The 24,853-nt window shown below is 47.0% G+C and overlaps 1 protein-coding gene across 3 annotated transcripts in view; it reads left to right on the forward strand.

Annotated features, from left to right (window-relative positions):
- HHAT (hedgehog acyltransferase) overlaps positions 1-24,853 on the forward strand; it is a 477,149-nt gene that overhangs the window by 27,534 nt on the left and 424,762 nt on the right. For all 3 annotated transcript variants that reach the window (XM_088477541.1, XM_088477539.1, XM_088477540.1), the window contains exons 2-3: positions 2,836-2,956; positions 13,294-13,361. In XM_088477541.1, coding sequence (XP_088333667.1) covers positions 2,836-2,956; positions 13,294-13,361 — 189 coding nt within the window. The remainder of the gene's footprint in view (positions 1-2,835; positions 2,957-13,293; positions 13,362-24,853) is intronic.

A 24,853-nucleotide genomic window follows, 5' to 3' on the forward strand; every position in this document is an offset into this window, starting at 1 on the left:
TCTGTATTTTGGTCTGATTTGTCCAAATTTGAGATTTTTGGTCCCAACCACCGTGTCTTTGTGAGACGCAGAGAAGGTTAGCGGATGGTTTCTGCATGTACGGTTCCCACTGGGAAGCATGGAGGATTAGGTGTGATGGTGTGGGGGTGCTTTGCTGGTGACATTGTTGGTGATTTATTCAAAATTCAAGGCACACTTAACCAGCATGGCTGCCAGAGCATTCTGCAGCGCCATGCCATCCCATCTGGTTTGCACTTGCTGGGACCATCATTTGTTTTTCAACAAGACAATGACCCCAAACACACCTCCAGGCTACGAAAGGGCTACTTGACCAAGAAGGAAAGTGATGGAGTGCTGCGTCAGCTGACCTGGCCTCCACAATCACCCGACCCAAACCCAATTGAGCTGGTTTGGGATGAGTTGGACCGCAGAGTGAAGGAAAAGCAGCCAATAAGTGCTCAGCACCTCTGGGAACTCCTTCAAGACTGTTGGAAAACCATTCCAGGAGACTACCTCATGAAGCTGATTGAGAGAATGCCAAGAGTGTGCAAAGCTGTCATCCATGCAAAAGGGGGCTACTTTGAGGAATCTAAAATATAAAACATATTTTGATTTGTTTAACACTTTTTTGTTTACAACATAATTCCATATGTGTTCTTTCATAGTTTTCATGTCTTCAGTATTAATCTACTATGTTGAAAATAATTGAAATAAACAAAAACCATTGAATGAGTACGTGTGTCCAAACCTTTGACTGGTACTGTATATATGTGTGTGTGTATGTGTATGTATATGTGTGTCTGTGCGTATATATATATATATATATATATATATATAAAATATTGGTGGATTATGGATAAATAATATGTGGCTTATCTTAGTATTTAATGCACAAAACAAATAAAACATCATCCAGTGGTAGGCAGCAAACGTACAATAATTAAAAAATTAAAACGCTTCTCTGTCCAAATAAATGGAGTCAGGAGTAAAGTGGTGCTCCAATGTGTTTCGTCTTGGTTCAGAATTCATCATCACATATATAACTTAGATAGTTTGCACTGAAGTCATGCTGGGGCTCACTGATTTCTTATATGAAGCTGCCCCAGGATTGACATTCCCCTTGTAATAGCTACTTCTCTGCTTGGCTATTGCAGTGCTAAAGAAGATGTTTGTACTTGATGCACAGCTGCTGGGGAGGGCTCTGAAGATCCTCTCTGGCTAATTTTAGCCTATAGCAGGGGTGGGGAACCTTTTTTCTGGCAAGGGCCATTTTGATATATATAACATTTGCGAGTGTGGTGAAGGCCACGCCCCTCCATGTGATGTCATGTGGGGCGGGGCCACAATCCCTGTTGCTTACAGCAATGCCCGGAGCATCCTGAGGATGCTTCGGGGAGCTGTAAGGGCAGCGGTGTGACCGTCTGAAGTGTCCTAAGGACGCTCTAGGCGGCACTGCTGCATAGATTCTGGCTGCAGGATGTCATTCTAGGCACCCTGCTAGCCAGATGAGGCTGGCAGAAAAAAGCTCAGAGGGCCAGACCAAATCATTCCGCGGGCCTTATACAGCCCCTGGGCCTGAGGTTCCCCATCCCTGGCCTATAGGCTAAGCGGCTACGACTTCTGAAGATGGTGCTAACTTTCATGGGCAAACTCTGACAAGCTAAGCTTAAATTACCCAGGACCACAGTCTCCATAGAGAAAAAATGGGGACTGTGTAATATTGCATTACTTCGCCGAATGCAAAAAAAAATCTCTATCTCCTGCGTCTACCCTATTGATAAATTGCAGGGATATTTAAATGAGATGCAATCGGGAAGCCGGCTGACATTATACCGACAGCCGGCTTCCCGACTGTCATATCCCGGCGAAGGTGAAATGACCGGCGTCTAGATGTAGACGCCGCTCATTTCACCGATGCTGGGAGACCGGTGCCCGGCATCCCGATCGGACAGCCGCGCGGGGGGAGGGTTAGGTTTAGGGCTCCTGGGGGAGACAGGGTTAGGCAACCCCCCCGGGAGGTTAGGGTTAGGCTAGGGGGAGGGAGAGTTAGGGTTATGCACCCCCGGGGGGAGGTTAGGGTTAGGCACCTCCCAGGGGGACTTAGGTTTAGGCAGCGGGGAAGGGGGGGGTTTGGTTTAGGCACTTAGAGGGGGGATTAGGGTTAGGCACCCCTAAGGGAGGGTTAGGGGAGTAGGTTAGGTTAGTTAATACTTACCTGGGGACGATCGGGATTTCCAGCGCTCTCGGGCTGCCGCTGCCGGGATCTGTTCCTCTGTCAGTCTGACGCTGCCGGGAATTGAACTGCCGGCCGTGCGGCCGGCGGTATTATATACTGATTCCATTTAAATAATCTGCAAGATTTTCCGGGGAAAATGCATATTCATTAATAGGCTCCAGGGTGTCAAGGGGAAGCTAGTAGACAAAGCACATAATGGATACGGCAGTGCTTCTACAGAACAGTTAGGCCAAATGTAATAGTCCGCGATTTGCTGGAGTCAGCGCAGTTCTGATGAGATAGTCACTAGATTTAAAGTAGCAGCCAACCTGGTTTTGGCTTTAAACTAATTTGCACTTTAAATTTGATGTTTATCTTGCCGGACTCGTACCAGCTCCTATAAATTGCGGCTATTATATTTGTCTCTTTAGTGTTTTTCAGTTGATGTTAATGAATAGTTTCTTTAGGTGTGGGAATGATACAGTTTTTTCACATTTTTCCCTAAAAATTAACATATAAACAAAAAGCCCTGGAACATATGGAGACTTTTATCACAATTGTACACTTTAGTCTAAAATATGTATGGACACTGTAAATGACAATATATACTTCTCTTACAGGCTCCCTCCCGCATCTCCATGACACAGCACCCGCTGCCCAAATGGGAGTACTACGGCCACTTACTGCTCTCACTGGGAATCCACTTATATTCCTTCTACCAGGTCTACTTGTCTTCGAGAGGTAAATTTCAGAATTGTTCTGTGGCTTATTGGGTGGAATTTAGCTTTCAGAGGTTGGTGGTATTGGGGAGGTGTTTACCCCACCCCCCCACCCCCACCCCAATGCAGATTTGGAGCTTGAGAATTAATTCCAACATCACTGTATGTACCACAAATACATCTTGTTCTTACTTTCATAAAGTGGTCCCTTCTTTAGACCCAGTTTACTACAAAAACGTGTCAATTGACGAACTTTAATCATTGTATGGAGAACAACTATTTTTTTAAAATTTTTGTAATTTTTTTTTTTTTTAAATTTAGCAAGGACCCAATTTGAGAGTATTGGGCCTGATTTAGAGATGTATGCAAACCTAATGGTTTACATACATCTCCGATGGCATGAGATCTGCGTGGATGCAGCACTATGCATGTGCAGATCTGACGTTTAAGCCGGGTACACACTAGACGATATCGTCCACATTGGACAGTGTGCACCCGCTATGTCGCTGACTATGCGCGCTCCATGCCCGGCGGCGATATTGTCAGCTGGGGCAATGCTGCTGAATGCAGCATGGCCTCCGCTGTCGCTCTTGGCATCGGCAAGTGTGTATGCTCTTGCCAATGCCGGGACCCTCGCCGGGACTCGACGCCTACGATCTCATGCTGGGTACACATCGGCTAATGTGTACCCATCATAACTCAGATGGCAGATGATCGCACAATTTATCTGATGCTGCGTCTTTGGACACAGCAGCTGATCACAAAAGCTGGCAGGAGGCCACACAATTTACACATTATTGGACTTTGTATGCAGCTGCTGTGCAATAATGTCCATCTCTGAATCAGACCCATTGTGTCCAATAAAGGACATATACATTTTGATTTATACAGTACATTTGAAGCCAAAACCAGAATGACAGCATGGTCAGGGCGCTGAGGTACGGGCAGGGATTTATTGAGCGAGCTCCCGAAAAGGATGTATGGCCTATATGGGGAGGGGCATGGCTTACCCAAGCTCTCCCCTCACTGCAATTTTTCCCACTGCGGCCCTCGGGTGGGGACAGCACGGGGCAGGCTGCTTTAGCAGGATGCTGCTAAAAGAGCAGGGCACATTTTGCCCCTTTAAAATCGGGCATGACACTGTGCCCCGCTAAAACAGCCTAGAATGTTGACATTTCCAATGTTGACATTGAGAATGTTGACAGTCAACATGCTGATGATGAGGCTTACATTCACTTTGACTGTGGCCTCGCCCTAACCCGGAGGGGGGGGGGGGGGGTTAAAAGAATCCTATCCAAGTGCAGCTCTCTCAAAAAAAGGGAAACTGGATCCCAAAGATTAGAAAGACAATACTTTGCAAAAAGAGTGAGCGCAATCCGGATGGATATCTGATGTGGTTTTTTAAATTAAATTGATTACTTGGTAAAATAAATAAAAAAAATTACTTAGTGGTTTCCCACTATTTTTGCTAATTGTCATCCTAACCCGAACCGCAGCCTAATCCTTATCTAACCCTAAAATTGGCAGTCGACATTCACTTTGTCGACATTGTCATTGTTGACATTGCAAATGTTGACATTTTGAATGTCGACATATTGGTGTTGACCTTCTGAGTGTCAAAAATGTGGCTGCATTACTCTACAGTGATAGTGTCCCTCCGAACTTCATTTACTGCTACCATTCATTTTGTTGTTATTTGGTCATTTTGGGGTTGATGGATCAAGCAGTGATAAGAGTAGAGCAGTGTACCAGTGGAGAAGTGTATAGCATCAATTACTTTCACCCCTACTATGTACTGTTAGGGACCTTGCTCTTTCCACAATATAACTCTCAGTCTATGGCTTCCCATCTGTTTGCTTGATCTTTGTCCTAGTGTATCGGGTTATCAAGATTACAGTCATAAAATACTAGCACAAAGAAAAAATAACAACTGACACAAAATATGGAAGAGAAAAAAATAGTTTACTTTGGTAAGAACTCCTCACCCTAAAATTATTACATAGATTCTCAAGTCTCCTAGAACAAATTATAATCCACCTTCTGTAATCTCTTTAGACCAATAATTTTAGATGTTAGATAACAGTAGTACTCTATTTACTTATAAAATATGAACAGTATGTTCTATTAACACTATGGGGTCAGTTCAATTTGCGAATCATAACACTCGCATACATACATGCATGCACCCAAGAAATGCTAGATTCAATTAGAAATACCAATTTGCAGTACTCGCAGCGAGGTTGCGTGACTTTTCTACAAAAAGCGACGGGAGAAATGCATGAAAAATTGTGAAAATCATCCTGGACCACAAAATGGTGGCAACTGAGATGCAGTAGCAGGACAGCATGTATAGAAGGCTGTTAGTTGCCAAAAGGAGAGTACTGAAGATTCCTAAAGGTGTCAAATTGCTGATTTTTGCATTTTTTATTAATAGTGGAAAAATTATAGCACATGTTTTTTTGAGCAAATTAAAGTCTTTACAGTATTTTGGAGTACAGAATAATGTCTGTAATGTGATTTTAAGTGTTTTTATACAAGTCTGTGAACAGTTGGCAAAAACTATTTTAGCTTTCATCTGAAAGTTCTAAAACCCCTCTCCCATCAATACAACATCTCCGCCTACCTGTCCCACATAATTTACACCTCCACATACCTGTCCCACATCATTTACACCTCCAATTACTTGTCCCACATCATCTACACCTCCACAAACCTGTTCCGCATCATTTACACCTTCACATACCTGTCCCACATCATTTACACCTCCACATACCTGTCTCCCATCAATACAACATCTCCACCTACCTGTCCCACATCATTTACACCTCCACATACCTGTCCCACATCCTTTACACCTCCACATACCTGTCCCACATCATTTACACCTCCACATATCTGTCCTATACCATTTACACCTCCACATACCTGTCTCATATAATTTACACCTCCACATGCCTGTCTCCCATGAATACAACATCTCCACCTACCTGTCCCACATCATGTACACCTCCACATACCTGTCCTGTACCATTTACACCTCCACATACCTGCCCCACATCATTTACACCTCCACATACCTGTCCCACATTATTTACACCTCCACATACCTGTCCCACATTATGTACACCTCCACATACCTGTCCCACATCATTTACACCTCCACATACCTGTCCCACATCATTTACACCTCCAAGTACTTGTCCCACATAATCTACACCTCCACAAACCTGTTCCGCATCATTTACACCTTCACATACCTGTCCCACATCATTTACACCTCCACATACCTGTCTCATATCATTTACACCTCCACATACCTGTCTCCCATCAATACAACATCTCCACCTACCTGTCCCACATCATTTACACCTCCACATACCTGTCCCACATCAATTACACCTCCACATACATGTTCCTCATCATTTACACCTCCACATACATGTTCCTCATCATTTACACCTCACATACATGTCCCACATCATTTACACCTCCACATACCTGTCCCACATCATTTACACCTCCACATACCTGTCCCACATCATTTACACCTCCACATACCTGTCCCACATAATTTACACCTCATACCTGTCCCACATCAATAAAAGATCCCCACCTACCTGTCCCACATCATTTACACCGCCACATACCTGTCCCACATCATTTACACCTCCACATACCTGTCCCACATCATTTACACCTCCACATACCTGTCCCACATCATTTACACCTCCACATACCTGTCCCACATCATCTACACCTGCACAAACCTGTTCCACATCATTTACACCTCCACATACCTGTCTCCCATCAATACAACATCTCCACCTACCTGTCCCACATCATTTACACCTCCACATACCTGTCCCACATCAATTACACCTCCACATACATGTTCCTCATCATTTACACCTCACATACATGTCCCACATCATTTACACCTCCACATACCTGTCCCACATCATTTACACATACCTGTCCCACATAATTTACACCTCATACCTGTCCCACATCAATAAAACATCCCCACCTACCTGTCCCACATCATTTACACCTCCACATACCGGTCCCACATCATTTACACCTCCACATACCTGTCCCACATCATTTACACCTCCACATACCTGTCCCACATAATATACACCCCCACATACCTGTCCCACATCATTTACACCTCCACATATTATCAACCATTTACACCTCCAAATACATGTCCCACATCATTTACACCTACACATACTATCAACTGTAAAACCTTCAAAACAGCTTGATGGTTACAAACTAAGGGGCTAATTCAGCATAGGACTGAGTTGCAAAGCTGCATGCAGGCAGCTTTGCAATGTCTTCCTTGCTAATATGCAAATGCAGCAAGAGGTGTAACTCCCCCTGCTACACTAGCAATCCTAGCACTGCGTCCAAGGTCGCAGGCTGGTATCATCAACACAACCATTGGTTGTGATGGTGGACGGCGCCGGCTACCGTCGATCAGCTGAGTAAGCCTCAGCTTTCTCAGACTGGCTGGCTTGCGAGGCCAGGAAACTGCGTTTATGGATGCAACCCCTGGCCTTGCCACTCCCGGAAAACGGGGTGGACACGTCCCCGTTTCCAGGAACGCTGGCTGCCCTTCCCCACACCACTCCTTAAATGCCTCTGCCTGTCAATCAGTCGGAGGCATAGAAGGGGCTGCGCAGGACTCGTTTTACACATTCACAGAATGGGTCGTGCGACAGATTCCCGATAATCGGGACTCTGCGATCAGCATGGCACATACATTCAACGCTGAATCAGCCCCTCGGTTTGCTTGATAGTTCACCTTTCAAACAAACTTAGTTTATCATAATGAAACTGTCGGTGCTTCTATTCTTCTGCATTATGCTGTCTATTAGAATACATTTGTATGTGAAGGTGTGTGATTTCATAATAATAATTATACCAGCACTTGTGTAAGGTAACACATGATACAGATGTGTCCTCATATACCTAGGGGCTGATTCAGAGGTGCACGCAAGTTTAACACAATGCCGATGTTCACGTAGCTAAGCGATTATTTGCAACTGCGCCTGCGCAAAAAATCCTGAAATCCCCTTCAGCGCATGCGTCACACAGAGTTTACTCGGATGCCGTTGCTGTCGGGACAGACGGTATGAGATATGGGGCGGCTGAGTGATGGGCTTTCTTGGGTGGTGACTGGGAGGTGGCCTGAAGTCATGTGTCGATGGTGCACATGATGGTGCCGTGGCGAGTATCATCGGCTGTGTTACAGCGTGCAGAGACACAGAAGGTGGGCGTTTTAATGTTTGCTCATTCAGACACAGGCTACTACACCAGGGGAAGGCTGATACTAGCATTTGTATATTATCACAGCTGCAATTCCAAAACAGACGCAAGAGCGGACACAGCAGCGTCCACCTCTGAATCAGACCCCAAGCAGCTATACGCCATACGGCATAAGCCGCAACTGAACCGCTCCGAGAGGTGTAGTTTACAGTGTTTTTCTTTACATTTTGTGTCTTATTCGCATCGCGGATGCAGTAAAACACCACTCAGTGTACTAGCGAGGGCTGAGCCGGTGGACCTCACGCTCCAGGCATCAGAACCTGTTGAGGGCGCCAGCAGGGTCGTTTCCTGTTCCTGTTGCATCCCTTGCTCTGCTCCTCTGCCAGTCTATTAATGATCCCAGCCAGCCCAGACTCCAGTACTGTGTATGAGTCTATGGCAGGAAATCCTTTCCTCTACAGTGAAGGGCCAGGCATCGATGTCAGCAGTTTGTAACCGCCGACATCACATGCAGTGTCTGTGCGCCCCGGAAAGCCTTGCTATCGGCAATCTGGCGGAGCAGTTTCCAGCACTGCAAAAGTACTTAGAGGGGAACTGAAGTTCCCTTCACTAAACACTGGATCGCCAAAGGGACTTAGGCCCTGATTCAGAGCCGGAGGCTCTGAAAGAGCGCTTGCTCTGAATCGGGGCATTTTTTTGGAGCGGCCTCCTGGCCGCTTGCATAGCTGTGGGTGACCACCCACAGCTATTGCGAGCGGCCAGGATGATGGTCGCGATGGTCAAGACCATCGCTACCATCGGGCTTGAGACGAGACCCTTGTGGTAAGGTCTCGTGGCTGCAAGCCACAGAGAGCTTCTGGCTCTAATAGAGCCGGAAGCTCTCCCACTGACATCACTGTCACATGTCAGTGGGGCCGCCCACAATCGGCAGGCGTTCGCATGGGAACGCCTCGGTTTGTGAAGCCACGCCACGCCTCCAAAACGGTGCGAGCTGTCAATCAAAATTGACAGCCACCCCCTTTTGGTACGAGACCAGGAGCGACGGAGCGTCCGTCGCTAGCCGGGTCTCGCGCATGCGCAGTGGCCTAACATCGACCCGCTCGCGAGCGGGTCTAAATCAGGCTCTCAGAACGGGCTGATGTGTGATCTTCAGCCACTCGGACTGCTGCTTCCTGCTCAGCGGAATAAACAAATTATGGGACTCTGTAATCAATGAAGGTTGTGTCACCTAGGGAGCTATGGTCACTGGGATGGGGGAGCAGAGTTATAGTACTGCGGAGTACAGGAACAGGGGCATCAACATTACAGGGGCAGGGGGAGGGGTAATTGTTAAAGGGAATTCTATAAAAAATTTATAAAAAATGCTCAAGGATTGGTGGATAATGCAGAAAAGGCTTTCTAGACATGCCCACAGGGTGGTGCCAGACACACACTGGGAGGGAGTGCCGTGACAAGCACTTGCTCCTGTGGCTCCATGCTACGCCTCTTGGCTGCGACTTTAATCGCACAGGTATTTGTTTTAAACATGTATAAAGTCACAGATGAAACGCAACAGAATTTGGAGTGAGAAAAAGTTATCACTTCCTATTCAGACTCAGTCGTACACAGATATTTATCAGTGCAAGCCAGCAATGTAGTATTATCACCACCGTTTGTTTTATTTATGGGAATAAGATGCAGATTTTGATCGAGAAACATGCGTCTTTAGGTGCGCATAGAGAGAGACTGTTTGGCGCGACTGGAGACGCAGTGTATGGACAGTCTTCCATGACAGAGATGGGACAACAATAGCACACAAGCTTCCTAAATCTGGGATGTATGGCAGATTGGCTAGAAGAAAGCCATTGTTGAAACATACATCAAAGCCCGGCTACAGTTTGCCCAAAGACATGTGGGAGACCTGACCATGTAGAGGGAGATTCTATGGTCTGATGAGACCAAAATTGAACTCTTCAGCCGCCATGCTAAGGGCTATTCATAGTGCAAACCTAACACTGCACATCACAGTAATAACCAGTGGTGCATAGCGATGGCAGCATGGTGTAACGGGTGATGCTCTCTGTGGCAGGGACTGGAAAGTACATAAAAAATTGAATAAAGTACAGAGAAATCCTGGAGCTAAATTTTCTGTATTCTGCAACAGAGCTTTTTACTAGGAAGTAGATTTATCTTCCAAAATGACAATGATCCAAAGCATACAGCATGGAGTGGCTTAATACCAAAAATGTCCTGTAGTGGACTAGTCAAGGCCCAGAACTCAATCCAATTTAGCATCAGTAGCAACATTTAAGAATTGCTGTCCACCAATAACCATCATCCAACATAATGGAGATTGGGCAATTTTGCCAAGAAGAATGGGCTCAAATTCCATTGTGTAGATGCAGGGCGTGATTAAGGACTCCCTGATTAGTGCTCCCTGTAATGCTGGTAACTTATCACACAGTCTGTGTGCGTGCTCAGAAACTCCATTCATACTGCACATACAGTCAGGTCCATAAATATTGGGACATTGACAGAATTTTCATATTTTGTCCTCTATTCACCACCACAATGGATTTAAAATGAAACAAACAAGATGTGATTTAACTGCAGACTTTCAGATTTAATTTGAGGGTAAATACATCCAAATCAGGTGAACGGTGTAGGAATTATAACGGTTTCTATATGTGCCTCCCACTTTTTAAGGGGCCAAAAGTAATGGGACAAACTAAACAATCCTAAATATAACTTTCACTTTTTAATACTTTGTTGCAAATCCTTTGCAGGCAATTACAGCCTGAAGTCTGGAACGCATAGACATCACCAGACGCTGGGTTTCATCCCTGGTGATTCTCTGCCAGGCCTCTACTGCAAATGTTTTCAGTTACTGCTTGTTATTGGGGCTTTTTCCCTTCAGTTTTGTCTTCATCAAGTGAAATGCATGCTCAATCGGATTCAGGTCAGGGGATTGACTTGGCCATTGCATAATATTCCACTTTTTAGCCTTAAAAAACTCTTTGGTTGCTTTTGCAGTATGCTTCGGGTCATTGTCCATCTGCACTGTGAAGCGCCGTTCAATGAGTTCTGAAGCATTTGACTGAATATGAGCATATAATATTGCCCGAAACACTTCAGAATTCATTCTGCTGCTTTTGTCAGCAGTCACATCATCAATAAATACAAGGGAACCAGTTCCATTGGCAGCCATACATGCCCATGCCACGACACTACTACCACCATGCTTCACTGATGAGGTGGTATGTTTTGAATCATGAGCAGTTCCTTTCCTTCTCTTCTCTTCCCATCACTCTGGTACAAGTTGATCTTTGTCTCATCTGTCAATAGGATGTTGTTCCAGAACTGTAATGGCTTTTTTAGATGTTTGGCAAACTCTAATCTGGTCTTCCTGTATTTGTGGCTCACCAATGGTTTACATCTTGTGGTGAACCCTCTATATTCACTCTTGTGAAGTCTTCTCTTGATTGTTGACTTTGACACATATACATCTACCTCCTGGAGAGTGTTCTTGATTTGGCCAACTGTTGTGAAGGGGTTTTTCTTCACCAGGGAAATGATTCTTCTGTCATCCACCACAGTTGTTTTCCGTGGTCTTTTGGTGTTGCTGAGCTCTCCGGTGCGTTCTTTCTTTTTAAGAATGTTCCAAACAGTTGATTTGACCACACCTAATGTTTTTGCTATCTCTCTGATGGGTTTGTTTTGATTTTTCAGCCTAATGATGGCTTGCTTCACTGATAGTGACAGCTCTTTGGATCTCATATTGAGAGTTGACAGCAACTGGTTCCAAATGCAAATGTCACACCTAGAATCAACTCCAGACCTTTTACCTGCTTAATTGATAATGAAATAACGAGGGAATGGCCCACACCTGTCCATGAAATAGCTTTTGAGTTGATAGTCCCATTACTTTTGGCCCCTTAAAAAGTGGGAGGCACATTTTGAAACTGTTGTAATTCCTACACCGTTCACCTGATTTGGATGTAATTACCCTCAGATTAAATCTGAAAGTCTTTCAGTTAAAGCACATCTTGTTTGATTCATTTCAAAACCATTGTGGTGGTGAATAGAGGCCAAAATATGAAAATTCTGTCAATGTCCCAATATTTATGGACCTGACTGTATGTAGGTAATGAAGGTCATTCACAACTGACGTGTTTGACATCTAATGATGTTTGCGGAGTGTATAGGAGACTTTTGCTTCTGGTGAATTCGAGGTAGCGCTCTTCAGGCTACAAATATATGGCGCTGTAGCACAATGTACATGAAGTAAAGGTGTTACTAGTAAGTTACATGGTCACGTTGGCACAGCCATCTGGCAGTCACTTAAACTCGTGGATAACTAAAAAAATTCTTAAAGCTGGGTACACACCAGGCCGACCTATTTAACAATTGGTAAGTGCATACACACTTACCAATCGTTAGGCCGTAGTGTCTGCTCTGATAGCACAACTGGACGGGCATGTAAATTGCCCGCCCGGTTGAGATGTCAGTCGCTGCCGGGTCCCTGCAGCAAGTGTACTGGCGGTCGGCAGGTCGCCTGTATACACAGCCATATGTGTCAATATATCTGCAAGACCAGCTGTGCTGCACAGCAGATGCGATATGCCTGTGAACGACGTTGTTCACAGACTTATTGTTTGTACACACCCGCTGATACGTTACAGATAAATCACCTGTTCAATTAAACTTTGCTTGAATTGTCTTCATTTTATTCCCTGGCTGCCACCTGTATGCCCTCCCCCCAGGTCCTGGCGCCCTAGGCTTCCGCCTACTCAGCCTAGTGGTTAATTAGGCACTATCTAGATGTGCAAAACTGATAGACACTTACCCAAATAAAGAGCTAATTAAGTTTTGGTCCCATGTTGTAACACAACAAAATGTGAAAAAGCCAAATGGCTTCAATTCATATTAATAAATTAAATTACTGCAAATTTGTATTCATTTAATCAGTCCTGTCCCACACAGTTCTGTTTATGGATCTTTCTAGCCCTGGCTTAACACCATAGTGATATCATACATTGTCTTCAGTGAGATCATATATTTCTTGATGATAATCCTGTTGATAATTCGTGCAACCTACTTCTACAGAACATGAAGAGGACCTCGAGGAAGAAGTTGGCTTGGAAAAAGAGTCTTCGTTCTGGGGCTTAAAGAAGGTAATTGTTTTGACATTTCAGTGCACTTTGTTTTTTTTTGTGTGTTTACGAACATGGAAATAGCTAATTAGACATATATATAATCCTTATGGCGTGAGTATACACTCAAGCACTGTAAAAGGAAGACGGCACTCCGATATATGAAAACAATCAACTTGTATTAATAGACAAACATCGACATGGCAAATAAGTGTGTCAACGTTTCAAGGCCCTTTGGCCTTTTCATCAGGACATGAACAAAAGAAGACATAAGCAATAAAGTCCTACCTTGTATAGAAAAAGGAAAAAATGCTCACACCAGGCCTGGAGCCACGAGACTGGAGCGTCAGCGTCATGAGGTAATAATCTATAAGTACTAGAGTCAGATAGTTGGTGATTGATCTCCTGTAGATAATAAGTGGTATCCATCACAACTAGGGCACCCCCCTTATCCGCCGGGCGGACCACTATATTAGGGTCATGTTTCCAATCTGACATCTACATTGTAGAGTAATAATAAAGCTGTGCAGTATTTGTGAGCTACATGCAAAATCAGCCAGTATTTACCCTACATTTAAAACAATTTATGTATTTACACCCCTTGCATTGCAATATGGTTTATTCAGGTCCACAGTTGAGAGAGATATCTCTCTCTATTCCCAACTCTGAATCAGGCCCTAGGTCAATTAAGTCAGATGACTGATTCACTGGTTACGGCACTATCCAAGCATTCACCTGATGTGAATGACAAAACTCTCCCCTCTACTAAAGTGTGTGTGTGTGTGTGTATGTATATATTTCTACTTCAGGGTCCATAGGGTATCCACAGGATACCTTGGGGTATAGGTGTGACGTCAGTCGCAGGGCACCAAAGAGTTAAGCTTTCAGCCTCCCAGGATGCACTAGGTCCCCCTCCTATACCCCGCCCCCGGGCCAAGGCACCCCAGTTTAGTTTGGTGCCCGGCCGGAGTCGGGTGCACCTGTTGGAGTGGGGGCTAGAAGAGCCCCTGAAGCTTTTTCTTCATGCAGCGGTGGCTGCACATCTGGATGAACAGCATGGACAGTCAGTCCTGACGTCCATGCTGTCTTCCCTACACCCCGCCGGTACCAGAACGCCGGTACTGATCCGGGGATGCTGGTGGGCGTCTGGGGTCACAGCTAGCGGTGACCCCAGATGCTCCGGACCATGGCCGGATTCAAGGGGGACAGAGGTAAGCAGCGGGGTCCCGCGGTGGGTCCCCGCTGATCACATGGTCCTAAGTCCCCAGGCAGGGGGCTCCCTGGGGACTGGCTGCAGCGTGGAGCCAGGCGACCAACCTGCGCTTCCACTACCCCCTGGGACAGCGGACCGTAGCAGAGCGGTAGCGCTGCGGCGTCCCAGGGGTTAAATGCATGCCAGGGGAGCGCGCCTTCCCTGTCTCACAGCCGGCGCCTCCCCCGCTGCACACAGCCCTCTCTGCACTGTGCTGACTGGTCCTGTGTCAGCGCTCCTCCCCCAGGCCAGCTTCTCTCTGCTCCTCGGCGGCCATCTTCTCTGCAACGCATGGTGAACGCTGCTGGAAGTCTGGAAGGAAGCATCGTGGTCTGGGTCCCCCCGCATACCTCTCCTCCGCTGTGGCTCAGGTCTGTGTATGCAGCGCTGTGTCCTACCAGGCCCTGTGTCTGTGTAGTTGAGTGATCAGCGCTGTTAGTGCAGGAATTGTTATTTCTCTGCATTGTATGTGACTGTGCTAGCGCTGCCTGTAACTTTTCTTCTCTAAACTGTCAGCTTTATTACTGTCCCTGTTCTTTCTGCTAAAGCCCTTGCGGTGCGGTGCTGCAGGGTGGTCTCTCGCCTATTTAATACTTAATTGGTGAGAGAGGTCACATACGTGGTGCCATCATGTCTGAAAGTGATTTTCCCCTCCGGCTACAGTGTACCACGTGCAAAGTACCGTTAGCGGAGGGGGAGGGTAGCGCGGAGGGCCTTTGCCGGCAGTGTTTGTCCATGGCGCGGCCTATTACGGTTACAGCACCGGTACAGGAGCCGCCCTGGGCTTGTTTCGCTCAGGCGTTAACAGCTTTAGTGGGCCAGTTAGCTCCGCAGCCCGCGTTTACTCCGATGGGTTTGTCCCAGCAGTCTGTGGTGTCGTCACCCATGCAGGGGTTCCCACGACAATTGGTGGTACCCCACAGTCTCCCTATTTCCCCGCTCCCGGGTTCTCAGGAGCCAGCGTGGGTTAACTCCCTGACGAGTTCTGTACAGCACTTGTCGGATGTGTTGCAAGGGGAGTCTGTGATGCGGCCTCATAAAAGGCCGGTGGCGTCTCTGTCCGCTCCTTATGAGGATGACGAAGGGACGTCTGATGATGGGGAGATTCTGGATCCTTACGATCAGGAACCTCTCCATACTAAGGACGCTGATGCTAAGTCCAAAGTATATATTCCTGGACTTATTCGGGCGGTCCGCACAGCCTTGGTGATTGAGGACGAAGTTCCCCCAGCGGCTAAATCTAAGTATGCCTTTTTCAAAGATGTGAAGGGCGATGCCACAGTCTTTCCTCTTTCGGGTCAGTTGGTGGACCATTTAGAGGAGGCGTGGAAACAACCTGGCAAAAGATACCAGCCGCAGAGACGCCTGGCGGTGGCTTATACGTTCGCGGATAATTATTTTGCTAAGTGGGAATCCCCTCCACAGGTGGATTCTCACGTGACCCGTCTTGTCCGTAGTGCCACATTGCCGATGCCATCCATGTCCTCCCTTAAGGATGCTACGGACCGCAAGGTAGAAATCTGCCTGAAGTCCACTTATTCCCTTGCAGGGGGGGCAGCACGGCCGGCTATGGCCATTTGCTGGGTTGCCAGAGCGATGGAGCGCTGGGCGGATTCATTAGAGGCTTCTTTTGAATCCGACTGTCCGGCCGAACAGGCGGAGTTGATTGGCAATCTCCGTGATTCGGCCACCTACATCAACGAGGCGGCTCTAGACATTAGTACTCTGGTGTCTAGAATTTCTTCAGCAGCGGTAGCTGCTCGTCGCACCTTGTGGCTGCGATCCTGGAAGGCGGACGCAGATCCAAGAAAGGTCTGGAAGCGTTGCCGTTTACCGGAGAAGTTCTCTTCGGTCCGGATCTGGATAAGATTGTGGCCACGCTGGCGGCAGCCAAATCTGCTTGTCTCCCGTCGGCCGCTGCTCCTTCTGGTTCTGGACCATCGTCCTTTCGGTCATCTAGGGCCCAGGGCAGGCCCAAACCACAGTCGTTTCCTCGACAGGCTGGCCCTAAGAAATCGGTCAAGCCCCGGAAACAGGCATGGAGTACCAGACGTCCGGCCCCCAAGCCAGATGACAAGCCTGCGGCCTGACGGTCCGGGTCTCCCCTTGGGGGATCCCAGGGTGGGAGGCCGCCTGCTGCAGTTCTCCCGGTGTTGGTCGTTCACTACGACAGACACTTGGGTTCTGGAGGTGGTCTCTCACGGGTACGCCCTCTCCTTCCGGCACAGACCCCCGGCTCGATTCTTCACCACGGGTCTACCATCAGACCGGAACAAGGCTACGGAGCTGCGGAAGGTATTGCACACTATGCTCCAGGCTGGAGTTATAGTGCCTGTTCCATTCTCCCAGAGGGGCCAGGGTTTCTATTCAAATCTATTTTTGGTACAGAAACCCAATGGGTCATATCGTCCGATTCTCAACCTCAAAGCACTCAACAAGTCTTTGCGGGTCCCGAAGTTTCGGATGGAGACCCTACGGTCCATCATTCTGGCGCTGGAACCTGGGGACTACATGGTGTCATTGGACATACAGGACGCTATGGCGGTCATGGCGGCTTCTCTGCGGCTGCAAGGAGTCCGCATGTTGCCGTACTTGGACGACCTGTTATTGGTGGCAGGATCTCCAGAGCTCCTGTTACACCACTTGGACCTGACCATTGCACTGCTGCAACGGCACGGCTGGCTAATCAACTGGCAGAAGTCCACTCTAATCCCGTCTCGGAGGATTCTGCATCTTGGAGCCTTATTGGACTCGGGACAGCAAAGGATCTTCGTGACGGAGGACAAGATCTCTGCTTTACAGTCAAGGGTGCGCAGTTGTCTGCACAGCCGCCGGGTGTCCTTACACTCGGCGATGAGGTTACTGGGCTCCATGGTGTCGGTGTTCGACATGGTGGAATACGCCCAGTTTCACTCCAGACCTCTGCAGCACCTGATCCTGTCCAAGTGGAACGGGCTGCCTCAGTCTCTGAAGTTCCAGACGATTGTGCTCACCCCGGAGGTTCGCCTGTCCCTTGCGTGGTGGTTAAAGACGACCCACCTCAACAAGGGACGTCCGTTCTGGGTTCCAAATTGGGTCCTGTTGACAATGGACGCCAGTCTTCGGGGCTGGGGAGCAGTTTCGGGTCCACACTTGTTCCAGGGCAGGTGGACGCCGACAGAAGCGGAGCTTCCAATAAATATCTTGGAACTCCGTGCGGTCTTCAATGCTCTCCTGCAGGCACAGCGGTTTCTCCAGGGTCACCCGGTGCAGGTCCAGTCGGACAATGCTACCACCGTGGCCTACATAAACAGGCAAGGAGGAACTCGCAGTCGGGCGGCTCTCGTAGAGGTCTCTCGGATCCTGGTTTGGGCGGAGCGCAATCTTCCGGCCATATCAGCGGTCTTCATCCCGGGAGTGCTAAATTGGGAGGCGGACTTTCTAAGTCGCCAGGACGTTCATCCAGGGGAATGGTCCCTGCACCCGGACGTTTTTCAACTACTGGTGGACAGGTGGGGTCTTCCAGAAATCGACCTCATGGCGTCCCGGCACAACAACAAGTTGCCGGTGTACGGGTCTCGCACAAGAGACGAAGGGGCGTCTCTGGTGGATGCTCTGTCCGTCCGGTGGACGTTCAGGTTCGCATACCTGTTCCCTCCGGTCTCCCTTCTTCCACGGGTAATCCGGAAATTCAAACAGGAAGGAGGGACGCTCCTGTTGATAGCTCCCGCGTGGCCCAGACGGCACTGGTTCTCAGACCTTCAGGGTCTGTCCGTGGACAGTCCTCTGCGGTTGCCGCTACGACTGGACCTTCTGTCTCAGGGTCCTTGTCTTCACCCGGACCTGACTCGGCTGTCTTTGGCGGCGTGGCTGTTGAGACGGCCATGCTGAGGTCCTGGGGGTTTTCCAGCTCTGTGGTGCGTACCATGTTACGAGCTAGGAAACCGTCTTCCGCGAGGATATACCATCGCGTGTGGCATACGTTCTTCCAGTGGTGTCGACCGAGAGGTTATGCACCGCGGGAGTTTCGTCTGTCTCGGATTCTCGCCTTCCTACAAGCGGGACTGGATCATGGGCTTCGCCTTGCTTCTTTGAAGGTACAGGTTTCGGCCCTATCTGTCTGGTTTCACCGTAGGATTGCTACAATCCCGGATGTGCGCACCTTTATGCAAGGTGTTCTCCGTATTCAGCCGCCCTTTGTTCCACCTGTGGCGCCTTGGGATTTGGCTGTGGTCCTGAGGGCTCTCCAAGGACCGCCGTTTGAACCACTGGGCTCAGTGGATATTAAATGGCTAACAGCTAAGACTGTTTTCCTTCTGGCCGTTGCTTCAGCCAGACGTGTTTCTGAGTTAGGGGCTCTTTCTTGTAGACCCCCTTTCTTGGTTTTTCATGGGAACAGGGCAGTGCTCCGCACTCGGCCCGAGTTTCTTCCCAAAGTTGTTTCCCAGTTTCATGTTAACGAGGAAATAGTTGTTCCGGCCTTTAACTCACCGGGTCTTTCCGTGGGTGAGGCCTCTTTGGATGTTGTGCGGGCCTTAAGGACTTATGTTGACCGCACTTCTTTGTTTAGGAAGTCGGACGCTTTGTTGTCCTCTATGGCTTCTGTAAAAAGGGTTGGCCTGCTTCAAAGCAAACTTTGGCAGCCTGGATCCGTATGGCTATTTATGAAGCTTATCTTCATGAAGGCCTACCGGTCCCTCCTTCTCTGAAGGCTCATTCCACTAGGTCTGTGGGTCCTTCGTGGGCAGCTCGACGTGGTGCCTCGGCAGTTCAGATCTGCAAGGCTGCTACGTGGTCTTCTGTCCATACCTTCGTGAGGTATTACAGGTTTGAATCCTTCGCCTCTCAGGATGCTTCCTTCGGGCGGCGGATTCTCCTTTCTGCACAGGAGCGTCCCCACCCTTAAAGGATACTGCTTTGGGACATCCCCAAGGTATCCTGTGGATACCCTATGGACCCTGAAGTAGAAAATATGAGATATGGTAAGAACTTACCCTTGTTATCTCTATTTCTACGAAGTCCATAGGGTTCCACAGGACTCCCGCCCTGTCGCACCTGTGCTGCAGATGGGCTTTGCTCTGGTCACCGGTTTTCCGTCTCCCTCTGGTGAGAATGTGATTCTTGTATGTGTCCAGATCTTTGTTCTCTCTCTTCCTTCTCCTCCTCCGGCCTATGGCTTGGTAACTAACTGAGGTGCCTTGGCCCGGGGGCGGGGTATAGGAGGGGGACCTAGTGCATCCTGGGAGGCTGAAAGCTTAACTCTTTGGTGCCCTGCGACTGACGTCACACCTATACCCCAAGGTATCCTGTGGAACCCTATGGACTTCGTAGAAATAGAGATAACAAGGGTAAGTTCTTACCATATCTCATATTATTTTTTATTTTTTTTTGTTTGTTTTATAAAATGTTTTTATTTAAGCATCACATGTAAGAATATGAAGCAGAACAGTGATACATAGCAAGTCGACATAACTGAAAGGAAAAAAAACCCATCAACACATCAGTCAAATAGTCAACAAATGAACGCTGAATGTCAGTGATATCAGAACATACAATGTGGAAAATCTCGTCTCTCATCTCATCCCCCACCCGCCCCACGGAAGTTCCCCCTTTACATAGGTAGTAAAATATATTTAATTGACCTAAATGTAACAAGTGTTCTGATTTTCATTTTTGCTCTCTCGAGTTCAAATACTGTACGATCTAGATCTAAGGTCAGTGGTGCTGTGTGTAAATGGACTTTATAACTCTTCAAGGATCTTTGTTCTTACAATAAACTAAGCAGCCTCCAATATTCATTTATGAATGAAACATTTCAATCAACAAAACTGCCACATTTAATAAGCACAATGGGGGTCATTCAGACCCGGTCGTTAGCGCCGATGCTCTCGGACCGGGTCGATGGCCCCCCACAGAGCATGCGCACGACAGCGCCGGCTCGCGCATGCGTGAGACCCGCTACAACCGACAGCGCCGGTCGTAGCGGGTCTCGATCCAAAGGGGGCGAGCTGTCGATGTTGATTGACAGCTCGCCCCGTTTGGAAGGCGGGCCGGGGGGGTGGCAGCCCAAACGGGAACGCCTACCATTTGGGGGCGGCCCCACTGACATCACTAGTGATGTCAGTGGAGAGCTTCCGGCTCAGACAGAGTCGAAAGCTCTCCGGAGTCGTAAGCCCCGATGGTCGCGATGGTCTTGACCATCGCGACCATCACCTTAGGCGGTCGTAAGGCTGTGGGTGTTCACCCACAGCCTTACAACCGCAAAGGAGGACGTCTTGAAAATTCAGTGCCCCATACAGCAACCAAAAAGACCCTGTTAGAGTGTGCTAATGGTATCTTCAATCTCCTCTCCATGAATTAGATTTTTTGTTTAAATCAAAATAAAGTACATGCAATATATATTAGCTTTACTTTCATTGTAGTATATTCGACATTATGGCTTGTGGGCTATTCTTGGGTAGAGAGATTTTGGTAATGAGCAAGTTATTATTCCATTTGGAGTATCAATTGTGTGTATGGGCTATTGATTGTAATATTATGCAGTGCTCTAATGTATTGTTTGGAAATGCAGAGTGATCTACTCAATGATAAGGTTACATGCAGCGCTTCTCTGCATACAGTCAGGTGCATAAATATTGGGACATTTACAGAATTTTCATATTTTGGCCTCTATTCACCACCACAATGGCTTTGAAATTAAACAAACAAGATGTGCTTTAACTGCAGACTTTCAGATTTAATTTGAGGGTAATTACATCCAAATCAGGTGAACGGTGTAGGGATTACAACTGTTTCTATATGTACCTCCCACTTTTTAAGGGGCCAAAAGTAATGGGACAAACTAAACAATCCTAAATCTAACTTTCACTTTTTAATACTTTGTTGCAAATCCTTTGCAGGCAATTACAGCCTGAAGTCTGGAACGCAAAGACATCACCAGAAGCTAGGTTTCATCCCTGGTGATGCTCTGCCAGGCCTCTACGGCAAATGTCTTCAGTTCCTGCTTGTTCTTGGGGAATTTTCCCCTCAATTTTGTCTTCATCAAGTGAAATGCATGCTCAATTGGATTCAGGTCAGGGGATTGACTTGGCCATTGCATAACATTCCACTTTTTAGCCTTAAAAAACTCTTTGGTTGCTTTTGCAGTATGCTTCGGGTCATTGTCCATCTGCACTGTGAAGCGCCGCCCAATGAGTTCTGAAGCATTTGACTGAATATGAGCATATAATATTGCCCGAAACACTTCAGAATTCATTCTGCTGCTTTTGTCAGCAGTCACATCATCAATAAATACAAGGGAACCAGTTCCATTGGCAGCCATAAATGCCCACGCCATGACACTACTACCACCATGCTTCACTGATGAGGTGGTATGTTTTGGATCATGAGCAGTTCTTTCCTTCTCCATACTCTTCTCTTCCCATCTGGTACAAGTTGATCTTTGTCTCATCTGTCCACAGGATGTTTTTCCAGAACTGTAATGGCTTTTTTAGATGTTGTTTGGCAAACTCTAATCTGGTCTTCCTGTTTTTGTGGCTCACCAATGGTTTACATCTTGTGGTGAACCCTCTACATTCACTTTTGTGAAGTCTTCTCTTAATTGTTGACTTTGACACATATACACCTACCTCCTGGAGAGTGTTCTTGATTTGTCCTACTGTTGTGAAGGGGTTTTTCTTCACCAGGGAAATAATTCTTCTGTCATCCACCACAGTTGTTTTCCGTGGTCTTCCGGGTCTTTTGGTGTTGCTGAGCTCTCCGGTGCGTTCTTTCTTTTTAAGAATGTTCCAAATAGTTGATTTGGCCACACCTAATGTTTTTTTACTATATCTGTGATGGGTTTGTTTTGATTTTTCAGCCTAATGATGGCTTGCTTCACTGATAGTGACAGCTCTTTGGATCTCATATTGAGAGTTGACAGCAACTGATTCCAAATGCAAATGTCACACCTAGAATCAACTCCCAGACCTTTTACCTGCTTAATTGATAATGAAATAACGAGGGAATAGCCCACACCTGTCCATGGAATAGCTTTTGAGTTGATAGTCCCATTACTTTTGGCCCCTTAAAAAGTGGGAGGCACATATAGAAACCGTTGTAATTCCTACACCGTTCACCTGATTTGGTTGTAATTACCCTCATATTAAATCTGAAAGTCTGCAGTTAAAGCACATCTTGTTTGTTTCATTTCAAAGCCATTGTGGTGGTGAATAGAGGCCAAAATATGAAAATTCTGTCAATGTCCCAATATTTATGCACCTGACTGTAGATGAAAATGGGCAATAAAGGTGTATATAGCAAGCAGTCTCATCAGCTGATTCTATCTATATATAGTTCTATTCTTTGTATTTTACCTTTACCTGCCAATGTTTCATTTTATTGTCATGTTTTATAATTGCATATGATGTAGTGAATGAGTGCAGACAGTTTAACCTTCCTGTACTATATTCAGTCTCTGACTGGATGTCACACAGTGCCGCCATTCCAATGAGGGCTGCAGGTTACTACGTGTCATTGGTTCCACTAATGTAATTAAGCGCAGTCTCAGAAACCTCATTAAACGGGTTAAATGTCGGCATTTCTGTTCTAGTTAATAAGCTTGCAGCAGAAAATAGACATGTTAAGATGACTTCTTACAAATTTATCATGGAATAACTTGTAAATTACAAGATTAGTTTTTTCTTGTGATGCAGATGTTGTCAATGAATTCTGCCAACAGCCACCTCTAATAAGTGCGTAAAACTCTCTAAGGTGCTGGGGTCACCTTCAGAAACGACATATGCACTTAGGTTTGCAGGTGAAACATTATAAGATGTGCACAATGCAAACGTATATGTTTCACATTAAAGTCCAACTTCTTGCCACTTAAGCCAAATATTTGTGGGGATAGGAAACGTCTGCGGACCATCCTGCATATGAGGATACCCCTAAAAGGGCGCACGCTTTATCTTTCACTGCCAAATGAAATTTTGTTTTAGCACAGATAAACAAAACTAATGGCATCTGGTCACCAAGTAGGCTCTTGGCAAGGGACAGATAGCCATTGCAACCAACCTTTGATTGCTGGTATACTGTAGGTCTATATTGGCCTTCTGTTTGTATGGTGAAATGTGTCCCAGATTCAGTCAATTTGGCTGGCACTATGTACAGGGAGAGGGCCTCCTCTGCTGAAGCCTTATAGTTATAGTTTGTGACTCGGGGCCTGATTCAGCAAGGATCGCAACTGCGAATATACACACAATCGGCCAATTGCTGTGTACTGCACATGCATATGCATCACAGAGCACGTGCGCAAACCGGCCACTGCGATCTGGACAGAGATCCATCGCAAAGTGATTGACAGGAAGTACTGTTTGAGGGGGGAGGGGGTGGTCGGCGAAACGCAGGTGTGCCAGTGCGTTTGAATGCCGTTGCATGCATAAATTATCCACTGCGATGCCATACACAGCTTGTGTACTCACTGCGTGCGACAAGGTTAGCAATTCCTGAGTAAGTTCAGAGCTTGTGCGAGAGGCTGTGATTGTACTCGATGTTACCGATGGTTTCGCAGTCTTGCTAAGTATTACGGATGTGTGTAAGGTAAAGTGGGCGTCCTTATGTTGTGCTGTAACGGCATTGCGATCGCATAGGATTATCATACTATCGCAGTGATACTGCGTGCGTAATCGCTATTGCAATCGCAGTTGTGATCCGTAATGAATCAGGCCCTCTGTGTAGGTACATGTGGAGTCAAATCATCACCAAGAGGGAGACGTATCAAGCAAATGCATATTAACGGCCAAGGTGGTCCGTGTGCAACAGGCCCCCTTTTCTGAGCAGTGGGCCTCCCCCAAGCATCGCATCTTACCTTGTGCGGTGTGCCACATACAGGTCCCTCCTCCTTCATGGCGCCATCTTACCAGTGACGACTTCAGGAAGGTGGCGCATGCACACAAGACAGCAAAGGCTCTGGCACAGTGTCAGAGTCTTTGCTTTCAAGGCGTGGCGCCATCTACCCGAAGATGTCACTGGGAAGATGGTGCCGCAGAGGACCCGCACCCATTAAAAATACGCCAATGGCATGAAACCTTCTAAAGAGTGGACAAGTGTAGAAATTTCCCAAAACAACCAATCAGCTTCTACCTATTATTTTCTAGAATGTACTTGATACATGCTAACTAGTATACGATTGGTTGGTATGGACAACTTCTCCACTTGTTTCGTAGGCTTAATACATCTCTCCCTAAGTCGCCAAGAGACTGTATAAAATCTGTTTAAGAGGTTACATAATTCCAAGGTGCCT

The sequence above is a fragment of the Taudactylus pleione genome, unplaced genomic scaffold (genome assembly GCF_031769625.1).
Source record: "Taudactylus pleione unplaced genomic scaffold, aTauple2 ptg000201l, whole genome shotgun sequence".
In the NCBI taxonomy this organism is placed as follows: domain Eukaryota; kingdom Metazoa; phylum Chordata; class Amphibia; order Anura; family Myobatrachidae; genus Taudactylus; species Taudactylus pleione.